Source organism: Meles meles, chromosome 9 (assembly GCF_922984935.1).
Source record: "Meles meles chromosome 9, mMelMel3.1 paternal haplotype, whole genome shotgun sequence".
Classification (NCBI taxonomy): domain Eukaryota; kingdom Metazoa; phylum Chordata; class Mammalia; order Carnivora; family Mustelidae; genus Meles; species Meles meles.
The window spans coordinates 68,084,858-68,100,522 of record NC_060074.1 but is presented as its reverse complement, the minus strand read 5'-3'; the positions used below and the strand labels follow the sequence as shown (position 1 = coordinate 68,100,522).

The 15,665-nt window shown below is 39.0% G+C and overlaps 1 protein-coding gene across 2 annotated transcripts in view; it reads left to right on the top strand.

Moving 5' to 3' along the window:
• Positions 1-2,146: 2,146 nt before the first annotated feature.
• The window catches only part of TLK1 (tousled like kinase 1), a 143,950-nt gene continuing 130,431 nt past the window's right edge, over positions 2,147-15,665 (top strand). Inside the window, exon 1 of one of the 2 annotated variants that reach the window (XM_046018324.1) lies at positions 2,147-2,512. In XM_046018324.1, the coding sequence (XP_045874280.1) occupies positions 2,374-2,512 (139 nt within the window). In that variant the 5' untranslated portion in view covers positions 2,147-2,373. The remainder of the gene's footprint in view (positions 2,513-15,665) is intronic. The other variant, XM_046018325.1, reaches the window with a different exon arrangement.

Here is a 15,665-nt window from a genome sequence, read left to right as displayed (position 1 = left end):
CCCTTAGAGTGCATGTACTTTGGTATAAAAGTCGAATATTAAGGTCCTAGGTATGTATCCAAGAGAAAAGAAAGCATATATCCACACAAACACTTCTGTAGGAGGGAAAGTTCACAGTAGCACTATCGGTAATACCCAGAACGTGGCAAAAGTGCAATTGTTCATCAGCAGGTGCATGGATCAACCCTGAAGGTATATTCATACAATGAATACTAGGAAATAAAAAAAAAATGAAGTGCAACAATGTAGATGAAACTCAGCTATGTTGAGAAAAAGAAGCTAGACAAGTACAGAGTGTACGATTCCATTTATCTAAAATTCTGAAAATTGCAAACTAAGTGACAGAAAGCAGATGTGTGGTTACTTGGGGAAGGGGTTGGAGTGTAAGAGAACATCAACAGGGTAGAGGAAATGGTGGAGACTGATGGACATATTCATTATCTTGATTGTAGAATTGGCTTCATGGTTGTATACACATCAAAACTTAACATACTGTACACTTTAAATGTTTATTGTATGTCAGTTACACTTCACAAAAATTGTTTAATTTGAGTTCTGCCTTTTAAGTTTGAAAAGCAAAACATGACTAAAAACTCACTAAAGAATCTGAAGCATAAGAAACCTAAAATTACTTCTGGAGATAACTGACAACCAAGGTTCTATTCTAGTATGATAGTTTATCTGAACACAACATTACTGTGAGAAATGCAAAGTCATAAAAATAAAAAATAGAAATGACATTTTTGTTCCCCTGGTAATCATACCATTTCCTCCTGTCTATGCAGTTGCTCTATATCATAATCTGTTTAGTGTTCTATTCAATTTGTTTTTTTTTTAGAGAGCAATAACCTTGCTGTATTTTTCCTGAACTATTAGACTGCTCTTTTATGAACAAGATGCCCAATCCCTGGTGTGTCTTACGTGTGTGGGTGTGTAGAAAGCTACACTGTATCTATAAATTTTAGCAAATGCTGTAATTTTCCTTGGGATTTTCTAGCCGGGACTCAGCAGTGGCATGGAAACAAATTGGAACTTTCTAGAAACCATACGCTCTTCCACAAGATGAACACGGGATAGTTTCCTTAAATATGTGAGTTAGTAAAAATTTTCTATTTAGATTGTCAATTTACTGGTTTTTGTTTTTTGTTTTTAAAGAACTGCTATACCACACAGAGTACACAACACCGGTAAAGATTCTTTTTCTTTTTTGAAAAACATTGTAAGTTTTTATTTTCACCCACCCTCGCCCCCAACTTAGTTTCTTAGCTCTTTTATTCGGTAATCACTCCTATTCTGCAGACGGGGAGACGCACGCAGGGTTTTTTTTTTGCACAGTACAGAGGGACAAGAAAGAAGCAACTCTTAACTTTTCAGTTCCATTTTAAGAAATGATCACCTCGAACTCCTGAGTACGACAGCCCGGCGAGAGCAAAAGCATTTCTCCCCAGGCTGGGTGTAGGTCCGGAGCCAGGCGCGCTTCCGCGGGAGGTGGGGGCGGGGAGTCAGGTGGCAGCGGAGCAGGAGCCGGAGCCCGAGCGACGCGGCGGGGGCGCGTGCGGGGTGCGCCTCCCTCCGGCCGGCGCGGGGTGGCGGCCCCCGCGCACGCGAGTCGGCCAGCCCCGGGCTCCCGCGCCGCGCTGCTATCCGCGGGTGCGCCAGGGGCGCGCGGCGCCCGCGTCTCCTCCCTCCCTCGCGCGCTGGCTCCCTCTCCACATCCCCCCCACCCCCAACCCCTGGCAGGTCCCTCCCCCATGCCTGCTCCCGCGGCCGCCGCCGCCGCCGCTACCGGAGGCGCAGGAGCCTCGCGATAGTGTTTGCACAGGCGGCGCGTGACGCCGTCGCCGCCTGTAACTGATGCAGAGGATACCCCGCCGCCTCAGCCGCCACCCACCGCCCGCCGTCGCCACCCAGGCGACGCCGGGGGCCGACGCACTGCAGAGGTGCCGGCAGGTTCCGCTCGCGGAAGTCTCCTCAGCCGGCGCAGCCCGCACTCCGCCTGCACTCCGCCTGCACTCCGCCTGCACTCCGCCTGCACTCCGCCTGCACTCCGCCTGCACTCCGCCTGCACTCCGGCGGGCGCCCCCTCGACGCCTCCGCCGCCGCGCTCCCTCCCTCCGCCTCTTCCACGGCGCGCCCGCCTGCTCCCTCGCTTCTCCCCCTTTTCCTCCTCCCCGTCCCCTCTCCTCCCCTCACCTCTTCCCTCCCTACCTCCCCCCTTCTCGATTTCCTCCCCCATCCCCTTGACTCTCCCCTCCCAGCCCTCGCTCCCTCGCTCGCCCTCAGCGCGGCCCCCGCCATGACGGAGGCGGGTGCCGGTGCCGTTGCCGCCGCTGCCGTCGCAGGGGGGGAGTCGGGTTCCCAGAAAGTAGCTTGATGAGTGTCCAAAGTAGCAGTGGAAGTTTGGAGGGGCCGCCATCTTGGTCCCAGCTCTCCACGTCTCCAACCCCGGGCTCGGCGGCGGCGGCCAGGTCCCTGCTGAATCACACGCCGCCATCCGGGAGGCCCAGGGAAGGTAAGCGCCGTCGCGCCCGCGCCAGCTCCCGGGCCTCCTCTCCCGCGCCGTAGCCCCCGCGCCCCCCGGGTCTCTTCCCCCGACCCCAGGGTGGGGGATGGTGGCGGGGTGGACGCGAGGCCGCCCGGCTCCGGGGAGGTGGGTGCGCTGGCCGTGGGTGGTGGTTCGCGGGTGGTGGCGGCGACGGACGAGGGGGTGCGCGCTGGAGGGGACGGGGCGAGGCGCGCAGATTCGTATGGGGTTCCTAAGAGCCAATACTGCTAGGTTGGGAAGCCTCCCCCCCGGACGCCAGCCCTTTTCTGCTCCATTTGCTAGTACACTCAGTACTCTTAACCTCCTGGCCTCCGGTCTCTGGTGGGTTTTCCCTCTGGTTGAAGCATTCATCCTTGAGCCCCCTCCCCTTCCCTCGCGCACTCCTCCCATAGAGGCGGTCCCCGCTCTGCGAGCTTTGCAGCCCGGGACCTGGAGGATGCCCTCGCTAGCAGGGTCCCTGCCCTTTCGGGAGAGTCGCTTAAATTATCAAAGCCGACTTTGATCCCCTGCCTGGCCCTTTAGAGCGATTTGAACGACAGCCTGACTCGTGGGCAGGCTTTTAAAACCACCCCCTCCAGATGGCTGCAACTTTCTCTCCTTCGCCGTCACCTCCTGCGTGTTTGTGCGTTATCTCTCTTCTGCAAGTAGGCTACTGTTCGCTGACAGGGTCGTGGGTTTTGTGGGAAATAATCGGCGTAAAGGTTAATGCAAACACGCACCAGATCGGTTACAATTGTTTTCTAAGTTTTCTGGTTTCTTGCATGCAAGTGTGCTGCCACCAGATGTAGCAGTTACACAGCTAGTAAGATGCAGGAGTGCTTTTTGACTAAAATTTCAACTTGCTGTATTTAACTTTAAGTATACGACATAAAATGAAATTTGGGAGAACACGCATTTGTGAAGGAAGAATAAATATGCATGGAATCGTGTTTAACGCTCTTTTGTCTGGGAAAACGTTCAGCGGTATTCATCAGCAATTGGTAAATGGGTTGTTCACTCCCAGTTGTGTTTCACAAGGAGACTGTAGCCACATTTTCAAAAAACGTCTGGAAGTCCAAGAGTCTGATGAATCCCTCAAAGAAACCAGTAGCTTTGATTTATGTAGGAAATGGTGGGGTTAATTTATTTTAAAAATATCTGTCAATATTTACTACCCAGTCTTGACAATTGTAAATCAAGTGTTTTGTGCCCTGAATCTGGTGGTTCAGGCATAGCATTCTTTGTCATTTTGTTCCTGTGAGCATGTGTGAAAGTGACAATAGGCTCAAAGATTGGCATGAATTTGCTCCAGAAAATTCATGGAAAGGTTTGATTTATGGCATCCATTAAACATGCTGAATGCACCGACAGACATTTTTCCCCTTTTCCATCTCACCCTCAACACTGAGTTTTGATTTTTAGAAGATAAAAGTTTATTTATTGACTAATTCAAATTTAGTGCATCTGGCGATTTTTCTTTTTGCAGTTGAAAATTTGTAAATGAATGTTTCAAAATCTATTTTGTACATAGAGCAGTTGGTGCTTTTAGCATGCTTCTATTTTTGTAGTTTCATTAAGATGCTTAATGATAGTGTTATCCCGGTAGTGTAATGAGCGGTGGTAAATGATGGTCTTGGAAAAGACCGTCTTTTTTTAAAGGCTTTATCTTTTTTCTTCATTCTTTCGTTTCTCAGATATTTATTGAGCCATTTCTGTGACCCAGGGACTGTACTAGATACTGAGGACATAGTGTTGAATTGTTGATATGTAACATCAACTATCACTATTAGTAATTTGGGGCTGCAAAGTCTAGATTGTGAGTTTTTGAGGTTACTTTAACTGTAGTTTAAAAAAAAAACTTTTGTAAGACAAACCATAAGAAACTCTTAATCTCACAAAACAAACTGAGGGTTGTGGGGGGCGGTAGGGAGAGGGTGATTGGGTTATGGACATTGGGGAAGGTATGTGCTATGGTGAGTGCTGTGAAGTGTGTAAGCCTGACGATTCACAGACCAGTACCCCTGGGGCTAATAATACATTATATGTTAATAAAAAATTAAAAGTTAAAAAAAAACTTCTCTACTATTATGCAGTTTTCTTGATGATTGAAAATTCTTAGGAGTTAGAATAATTTAGCTTGGACTTCCAAATAATTCTTTCTAGAAGTTTGGATTATAGTAGACTTTTATGTAAATTAGTGAATCTTTTGTTAATGAAGTAAGACATGCTTTTGTGATTGTTGTATTTCCACCAAGTACCTTTGTGGCCACAGTGGTATATTTTTGACCAACCAGTATGTAAGTTAAAACTGTTAATTTTCTCTAGGGTTATATATATTTATCTTAAAGATACAGTCTCATATATCATTAATGCTAACAGGAATTGCATATATGAAACCCTAGACATAATGATGGAGACATTTTCTATTGAGTGAGATCCCAGTTTCATTTTAAAGATTTTATTTTTTTATTTATTTGACAGGCAGAGATCACAAGCAGGCAGAGAGGCAGGCAGAGAGAGAGGTGGAAGCAGGCTCCCTGCTGAGCACAGAGCCCGATGTGGGGCCAATCCCAGGACCCCAGGATCATGACCTGAGCCAAAGGCAGAGGCTTTAACATACTGAGCCAGCCAGGTGCCCCACCAGTTTTCATTTTAACAATGTTTATCATCTTTTGTAGGTATACACATTAGTATTACATAAATTGATGGAAGTTGAAAGAGCGTTGGACTTATGGTGACTGTTAGTAATAATAGTTAATATTAGTGGAATGTGATTATATGTATCAAGGTGGGAACAAACTTTCTGAAAAATTGAAGCAATTTAATGTAATATATAATAGAAACTTAAAAGGCACATATATGTATGTGTACATGTATTTTAAAGTTATGTGATAAACTGCTTTTAAGCAAACTTAACTTTGGAAATGGGCTATTTTGGGGCACCTGGGTGGTTCAGTGGGTTAAACCTCTGCCTTCAGCTCAGGTCATGATCTCAGGGTCCTGGGATCGAGCCCCCCATCGCATCTGGGCTCTCTGCTCAGCCGGGAGCCTGCTTCTCTCTGCTTGCCTCTCTGCCTACTTGTGATCTCTGTCAAATAAATAAATAAAAATCTTAAAAAAATGGGCTATTTTTGAAGATGTATCATATACCCGTAAAAATTAATTATTTTGAAGTTTTGATGTATTTGAAACCAAAATATAATATTATAATCTGATTATTTTCAATGCTGCATATTTTGGCTTTCTTCCTTTCTCACTCTATTCCCATTCTCATCTTAATATAGTTTTACTTGATTACAAATAAATACACTTTTAAATATTAAAAGATTTAGGAATTTGTTGGAATTTAGAAATATTTGTGATACAGTGTAGACAACTTCTTTTCCTGAGTCCTGAAGCTTTTCCTTTATCAGTCTTGCAGTTCCCTGAGAGGTGCTCAGCATTATAGCTCTAAGCTTCATGTTGGATCTTTTAAACCTGTGATCTCTATCCCATTTTAGCTTTAAAAATCCTGTAAGGAGATTTGGGAAGTTAAGAAATTAAGTAAATTTCCAAATAGAGGTCAGTTTTGCTTTACTGAGACCTAGGAACCCAGTGTCATATTGGCTAGATGAGCAGATGGTTTTGTTTTTTTTTTTTTTGGCCTATCAGTACATGGGTACTTTTGAATTAGTTATTGCTAAGAATCAAATGATTATACAGAAGATTTGCATTTTCTTTTCTGTTTCATCTTACCAGATCTGAATAATTTGCTTACTTTTATGTAAACAGTGAAAGTAGTTTGGTTAAAAAGATAACGTCACAGTGTAATTAAACTGTTGCTATGTTTTTGTGTTTACAGACTGCATCCTTTAGAAGAGTTCAAGTATTTGACTTTGGATGATTGAGTGATACCTGTAGGGAGTTGTTAAAAGTAAAGGTGTACCAGATGACCTTTTATTTTCTTGAAGTCACTAGCTGGAGGAGGACAGGGTTTTATGTTTAAGGATTTTAGCTTATGAATAGATCCATGGTAGATGCCTCCTTTATAGAAGCACTTCTACGCATCAGAGGAGAGAGAAAGGAGGGAATCCTAGAATATAGTTAGCTTTCTGGGAATCTGCCCCTGGGAAACACGTTTTCTCAGGAACCCTTTATTCTCTTAAAAACTACTGAGGACTCTACAGAGATTTTATATGGTTATGTCTATTGATATTTACTGTTTCAGAAATAATTTCAAAGTTATTAACTTACCTAAAAATAATAAACTGATAATTTTTATCAAATTTTTAAATGAATAAAAATTCTAAAACAAAAACTTTAGTGAGACTAGTAGTAGCGTTTAATATTTTTGTAGCACTTTAATTTCTGACTTATTAGACAGCTGGAGTTGGCTTCTGCTTTTAGTCTCTTGTGATTTATTTTGACTGAGATATTGTGAAGAGACTCCAGCTTCATATAGATATGTAGTTAGAAAACTTGATGTATTTTAATAGTTCTTTTAGAAATTGTACATATTCTCTGATACTACACCAAAATTTGACAAGTGGCAGGTTTAAAAAAAAAAATGTTACTTACGGTATGGGAGTACATTGTATTTCAGAATTGTCTCCGAGACCCAGAAGAGATCTGTGGACCATACATTTATTGCCTAAGATGAGACCCCTGAAAGGGTCGGAAGTGTGACAGCTGTCTTCAGGTGTTTCAAAAACATAAATAGTAGAGACAGTAGATCCATTCTGCTGTTATAGAATGTAGACCGTCAGGTGAAAGAAGGGCACAGATGGAATTCAGTATAATTTGTTGACCAGAATGTAACAAGTGTATAGCAGCTAGACTTGTGCAGCAGTGGAAAAAACTGCTTTTATTGAGCAATTCCAGAAACCAACATAGCATTAAATGTTAACTAACAAAATTTAAATTAAAAAACAAAAGTATAAAGCGGTAAGAATTTAAAGCGTCTACAGGGACATTTTCGGGTGGGGCAGAGATTCTTACTTCGGATGCTCTTGGATTAAGTCACTTCAGGTCCCATCCCATTTGAAAATGTAAACATTCCGTGGGTTTTTTGGAAAATAGCTGAATACTGTAGTTAAATTATACTTATATATATGTGAATGATTTTGAATATTCTCTTCAGTCACTAGTATGAAACTACTGTTGGCTTTATTTTGCGTTTTTTATTGTGCTTTTTCTCTTAGTATTTTCTGGAATCAACACGTCAGTCTTCCTGAAATCTTGCTAAATTCCCTGTGAAATATAATAAGCTTTGAAGACATTTTAGGGAATCAGATGCTGCTTGTGATACAGTTTAGTAGAGTTTGTAATATATTCGGGCACAGAATTTTAGGATACTGTAGGGGCTGATTTTCAGTTTTGAAAGAGAAACTATCACCATGTATAGTCTTTTATTTGTGATTGTTCATGCAATTTCAGGAGGACTCTGCTTAATCTTTTCTAATGGTTTTAAAGCTAGAGAGTCTGAAAAAGAGGATACATGAAGGGAAAGTGTCTACATTGATTACTTTTGACCTTAAAACTGCATCTGAAATATAACCAGGACATAAACTAAAATGAAGAGTTTTAGTTCTCATCTTATTCAGAGAATTATGTAATATTTATCATTACCTAGAACAATTCATATTTTAATTTTATAAGGAACATAATCTCTTCTGTGAATTGGGATTGAAAGGTTAGATTTTAGGGAAGTTAAGCATAAATTCCCATCTTTGTTGAGGTCAACTTAAGTATAGTGATACACAGCTTGAGACTTCATGTACTTGTTGCATGTGGATTTAGAGCTCATTTTCTCTAGAAGAGCCATAGGAATAAGTCATTTAGTTTCATAAAATTCTTCATGCTTATTAATAATTTTCAAAAGTCTTAGAATAATTTAGAAGAATAGTGTTATGAAGTAGTACAGATGAGAAAGTACATTGATTGTAATTGGAATTCACATGTAGTCCCTGCTTTGCCATTAACTAGCTGTGTAACCTTGGGCAAGTTGCTTATCTCTCTGCTTCAGTTTCTTAAAATGAGAATTGTAGAGCTGAAAGGAACCTTGGAAGCAATTGAGTCCAAACCTCTCATTTTACAGATGAGGAAACTTAGATAATTTGCCCAGGCTTTTACTATGAGAGACTTGGGACCAAAATTCAGTTTTTTGACTCTCAACTTAGTGCTTTTTTCTTTATACTTTGTGGCTTCTTTTCATCTATAAAGCGAGGGGTTTTGAATTCATGGCTCTCAGAGGTCTTTACCAGCTCAAAAATGTTATTTTTTGACATTTGACTTAATATAACTCACTGGAGGAAAATTTGGGAACTTTTACTTATTGGTGAAAGAAATGTTTCCTGAAGAAGCAATGTGACTTTTTCAAGGTTATTTTTTGGTTTATTAAGAGAAGATACCCTTCATTATGAAAAAAAAATTTTTTTTTTTTAGGATTTTGTTTATTTAATTGACAGCAGGAGAGAGACAGCAAGAGCAGGGGACCCAGGCACCCCATGAAATAAAATTTTAAGTTTATTTATGAGCGTGGTAAATAGTGTGCTGAGTGATCTTGGGTTTTTTTTTTGAATGATCTACATTCTATAACATTGTTATGTATATATTAAGAACTGTGTTAATTACATAAATGACAGTGTGGTATGCTGAAAAAAGTAACTAGGTTTCTGGAGTGTTTGCCGCGCCCCCCCCCCCCCCCCCCCCCGCCACGCTTCCGCCCCCATTAGGTGCTCTGTTTCTTAGTGTTTTATAGGATTGTCATGATTTCGTAGCAGGTCCATCATGCTACCTTTTATATTATAATTTTATTTATGTTGCCTACTAATGGAAAAGTCTTGAATTCAGAGACTGTTTTTTGTTTATTTCTGTATTCTTGGTGTGTACTAGGGGTGCCTGGGTGGCTCAGTGGGTTAAGCCTCTGTCATCAGCTAAGGTCATGGTCCCAGGGTCCTGGGAATGAGCCCCACATTGGGCTCTCTGCTCAGCCGGGAGCCTGCTTCTCTCTCTCTCTACCTGCCTCTCTGCCTACTTGTGATCTCTGTCTGTCAAATAAATAAATAAAATCTTAAAAAAAAAAAAAAAAAGATGTCCTCTCTAGAGTTGGCACCCAGTAAAAAGTTTTGTTGAAGGACTATTATATTTGCTTAAAAATGGAGTGATTACGTATCTTAATGTGCTCATATTTTCAGATCCAGGAAGATTCTTATGTTATTTGCTTATTCTTAAGCAAATTATATTTTAGAGCATGATATGCATAGCAGCAACAATGACAGCTACAATTTATTGTTTGCATATATATTCATTTAATTCTTATAACTCTGTGAGGTATGTACAATTTTTATTCTCATTTTACAGATGAGGAAACAAGCACAGAGAAGTGAAGAAACTTGCCCATGATCACAGTAGTGAATGTTAGGGCTGAGATTTGAACAAAGTTTGCATTTTAACCACAAGAATATATTGCCTGAGATAGAGAAATTTGGTTTTGGTTAATTTCTCAGTTATTTTTCCTTCATAAATTTTAATTTATTAATCAGTCTTTTAGGCTCATTCACTTTATAAAGTTTTGTTAATTTTTTTGCATGAGTTTTATACATGTATGAAGATAAGATTAAAAACAACACATAATAAGTCCCAAATCAAACAAACCAATTTAGAAAGCTGTACCAGCTGTGCACATCTTAGATTTCATTTTTTCAGATTGTTTAGTTCTTTCATGGGAAATGTTGGTACAGTAATGAAAAACCTTATTTTTATGTTTAATAATCTAAATTAGAATGCCATTTATCTTCCTCTTTTGGCCTCATAAGCCCACCAGAGCCATAACAAATAAACGTTAGCATTTGAACAAAGAATATTCCACTGTCAGGACAGGAGTTACTACTTAGCTATGGAGGCTATATAACCTCGTGCATAAGGCTCTGAACAAAATTGAAGTGGTTTAGTGGCAGGTCTTTGTTATTTGACATGGGCAGGGAAAAGAGGCTTGAAGCTCAGTATGGCACATCTTTAAGAAGGATTTTTAAAGCACTTAGTTTTAATTACTTTATTGCATACAAAACAAATCTCTTGGTAACATATTATTTAGTAAATCTAATGAGAGATAGAATTTGAATAGGTTAATAGGAATTCAAAACATGGTGTGGAAAGATACAAAGAGCTGATCCAGGGAGTAGGTTATGAAATATAAATCTTCTCATGTGGCTTCATTATTAGGTCTGAAATGTTGGGAATATCAAGAAGACAAGTTATACCCATTTTTAAGCAAAAATGCTTATATTCTACAAAGATGCATCACAAAGCCAAATGTGAGTGACTTTTGGGGATGACTTAGAATATTTGTTCCTTTTCATTTATAGGGATTATTAAGAATTGGTCGTACTCATAAATGTATGCCTTTATTGGAAACTAATTTAGCTGGAGATAATGACAAACTTACCCTAGATTTAAATTTTTAAGTGTTACTGTTAATAGTATCTGCTAGTATTGTTAAATGTGATACATTGTGTGATTTCATGATTCCACACTTGACACTAGGAATGTGCTTCCTATCTGATGATAATGGGGAGGGTCATAGGGATTTGTTTGAAGCCAGTCAGATTCATTCTGTCTCTCATGAGATCTGAGGCATATTCCAATTTTTTTTTCCTTTTTGGTAAATAGTGTGTTTGCTTCTTTAAAAATACAGTTTTTCCTTTTTCTGGGCACAAGTTTTTAAAAATATTGTTGTTGTTATATGGTTTAGTCAACTTTGTTACTTTTTTTACTTACGTGTCTCATTTATGCATATACTTGTTAATGTTCTAGGTACTTTGTAAATAGTAACTCATTTACTTCCAACAGTTATATGAAATAAGAACCCTTATATCCCTATTTTACAAGTGAGGAAATTGAGGCCCAGAGAAGTTAAGTAACTTACTGAAGAACACATAGAGACTATGTAGCAGAGCCAGGATTCAGACAAGGCTCCTAAGTGCATGCTGTTAACAGTTATACTGCTTCGTGCGCGGGTATTCCATTGAATAGATGTAATATAATTTACTCAGTTAAACATTATGTAGGTAGCATATTAGTCATGGTTCTCTTGCTTACCTTAACACATGCTTTGATAAGTTAAAAAAGGAATTTATTAGGTTACATAACTGGGAATTGTATGTGTGGTGGATGGAATGACTTTGAATATAGTTTTGAGCCAAGATCTCAAATAATGTCATTGAGCCTGTTTCCATTTCTGGGTTCTTCTAGCCTCTTCTTTTTGGAACTTCCAGAAACACATTGCCTTTTTTTTTTTTTTTTTTTTTGATTTTTATTTATTTATTTGACAGACAGACCACAAATAGGCAGAGAGAGAGAGAGGAAGGGAAGCAGGCTCCCTGCTGAGCAGAGAGCCTGACTCGGGCCTCGATCCCAGGACCCTGGGATCATGACCTGAGCCGAAGGCAGAGGCTCCAACTCACTGAACCACCCAGGCGCCCCATGAAACGCATTGCTTTTTAGCATGCAACCACAATGGAAAGACAGCCTCTTTCCTGATGTCCACACGTCAGTTAGTTCTGGGTTGATGACGATGTATTCTAATTGTCAGTGTCTTAACCAATCCCTGAGACCTGGGAGATTAAGTACTGGGAGGTCGTTAGTCACTGTGGTTCTGGTTAGGGTGAGTTGGGGAACCCACAGAAAATCATGATTGACAATCCCCTTAAGATCATGCAGATTAGGGGCGCCTGGGTGGCTCAGTGGGTTAAAGCCGCTGCCTTCGGCTCAGGTCATGATCCCAGAGTCCTGGGATCGAGCCCCACATCGGGCTCTCTGCTGAGCAGAGAGCCTGCTTCCTCCTCTCTCTCTCTCTGCCTACTTGTGATCTCTGTCTGTCAAATAAATAAATAAAATCTTTAAAAAAAAAAACAACATGCAGATTAAGTTGAGTGGCAGTTTTCCTTAGAAAGAGATTATGATGAACAAATACAACTGTTATAGGTAGTTATTTAGGTTATTTCTTTTTCTTTTTAATTTAAATTTTATTTTTTGGCTATTATAGATAATGATACAAGGAATATCTTGGAGTAAAAGCTTTTTTTTTTTAAATTTATTTATTTATTTATTTATTTGACAGAGAGAGAGAGATTACAAGTAGGCAGAGAGGCAGGCAGAGAGAGAGGGGGAAGCAGACTCCCTGCTGAGCAGAGAGCCCGATGCGGGGCTGGATCCCAGGACTCTGGGATCATGACCTGAGCTGAAGGCAGAGGCTTAACCCACTGAGCCACCCAGGTGCCCCAAGCTTTTTTTTTTTTATTAAAAGACTCCTCTCAGTGAAATTGTCAGGGTAAAAAGCATGACAATTTCAGGACTTTCAATGAATGTTACCAAATTATTATTTGACGAAATGTATTCAGCTCATGTATCAAAAATACATGAGATGAGCATGTATTTTTAAACCAGGTAGGGTTCAACTCATCCTAGAAAGTACTGGACTTCAATATTATTAACACAGTGTCTTGCACTTAACTGAGAGGTTATAAGCCTGACACTGAACATGTATCTAATGGAATTTATTAAGTGTATCCTGCAAACTCTTGGCTCTTACTTCTCTTTCTTCCTACTGTCCTACTTCTTTGGCCTAGTTGACAACATTATATGTAGTTTTTGGATATTAATACCATATGTTAAAAGCATTATGATTTAGAAGGGTAGTGTAGTGTAATAGTTACAGGCATGCATTTGTAGGCCTGGATTCCATTTGGATTTACTTCATTTACTGACCTCTCATTGCCTCACCTGTAGATTTTCTTTTCTTTTCTTCCTTCCTTTCTTTCTTTTTTTATATAGTGGTTCTATTATTTTTTAAATTTTATTTATTTGTTTGAGGCAGTGGTGAGGGAGATGGTGAGAGAAAACCTCAAGTAGGCTTTCCGCCCAACAGGAGGCAGGACTCAGGGCTCAGTCTCCTGACCCTGAGGTCATGACCCGAGCTGAAACTTGAGAGTCAGAGGCTTAACCAACTTGAGCCACCCAGGTGCCTCAGGCACCTGTAGATTTTCTTGGTTGTAGAATGAGATAGTAGTAGTAACTGCTTCACAAGGTTGTGAGAGTTAAATGAGAAATTCGTGGTATATTAACCAGTCATTATATGTTAAATATTACTATTATATATAAATAAAATGATGCTTTCAAATTTAAATTTTTTCTTTGTTTAAACGGTAAGAATAAAAAAGTACTATCTGGATAAAGGTCCCTTATGGCTGGAGTACACTTGTTTTTCATGGATTGTTTACCTGGACTGTTGAATTCTAGTAGAGTTGTGTCTGACAGAGGCAGATTTTGGAGGATGTATAAAATTGCCACTTTCATTAAATTATCAAAATAATTTCATTATTTCATTATTCAATATTATTTCAATAATAATATTTCATTATTATTTCATTATTAAATGAAATTTGATAATTTCATTATTTAGTTCTTGTTATTCTTTGTGGCTTGAGAGTTGATCAGATTTATGAGATGTGTTTATAAGATTTAAGCAAGCATCAAGCACTAGATTTGGATTAGCAGTGTTTATGCTTTATTTTGCTTTTCATACTGCTTTTGATATGCAGAAATACACTTAAAGCACCATTGAAACTTGTAAAAGTGGCATGTGTTGTGTTTTTGTTTGTATGAAGGAGATTGCTTTATGTGCCCTAGGTGCTTAATAATGTGTGTTTATTAGGGGGTGTGTAGCATAAGGGTTAGGATTATGGGTTTACTATAGATCTGGGTTGATATCCTTTCTCTGTCACTTCTGAGCTGTTTGGCTTTGGTTACGTTACTTGCTGTTACTATTGTTTGTGTATGTGTGTTCATGCATTGGTGAATTTTTTCTTTTGAGAAGAAAGACGGATAAAAAAACAAGTTAAAAAATTCATTTTAGAGAGTCATTGAAAAGTAATGTTTAGGTTGCATTTCCTCATACGTATATGTTCTCATCTTAACAGTTTTCATAATTATATTTTAAATTAATGTGTACTACTCATTTAGTTGATATGTATACCAGAATTTAATCATAATTGTGATCTCATTTCTTTTCACTGTATAATGTGGCATTTGTTATGCATATAATATTTTTTCTTACTTTAAATTGCTTCTTTGGTGTACATTTGAAGGATTTGGTTTATTGGGCAAAAGGATACAAATATTTTTTATGTGTTATGTATTTTATATTTCATTTTATATTGTTATTGTTTTCCCAATGGGATAACTAGGATTTGTGAGTCTGTTATTGCTTCTCAGATATGAATCAATTGTCAGAGCTTTAGTTTTATAGAATCCTTATTGACAGAATTTGTTTATTCATTCAGCAAGTGTTTTTGGATCTAGAGCCTAGCACTGGGAAAACAGAGATACGGAGCTTGGTCACTATTTGGTGAGAAGGACTGTAATTCATAATACATAATTCATATTTTGAAAAACATCTTGTGGGTCAGGTAAAACAATCTGTGAGTTGCCAGTTCTCAACTTCTGATATAAACAGAAGAACTGTAATATAGTTGTAGCATATAGTATATCAAGGTGTTCTATCCGTTGGTTGCTAGAAAAAAAGAACAAAAACTTAAGCAAAACAGATTTATTATTAATAGCTGGGTATATCTTAGTACCCTGCTAGACCCCTAGGGGACTGAAATAAGAAACTGGAAATTCAGGAACCACAGTGTACTGTTCTCTTGTGGATCCTAGAGCAACCCTTCCCAGCTGTGAAGGAAAGTTCTTTAAAAAGGTAAGTAGGAAGGGAGGAAATTGTATTTCAATCATGGAGGTATGAACAAAGTGCTCTCTAGAGAAAGGAATTACAGTTTTCCTTCAACTTATTAAGTAGTATCTTCTTGTTTCAATTGGTGTCTTGATTGCTAAGGAGATGGAACTTAATATTTGTACAAAAACCCATTGCTAATTGTTCTTGAAGTCTGTGTCTCAGGCATTAGAATATATATAGTAGTGATGTCAGTCCTTGTTAATAGTTGATGGAACAATTTTCTCCATCATTTTCCTTTTTATGTGTTCGTAAATTTTTCATTATGTAAAGTTTTCTACTTTCATTAACTTCAACACAAGTTTTTCCTTCTGATATTTTTAAATACATGTCTTTAAAAATTATTGGCCTTTAAAGTTCAAGTACTGTAAT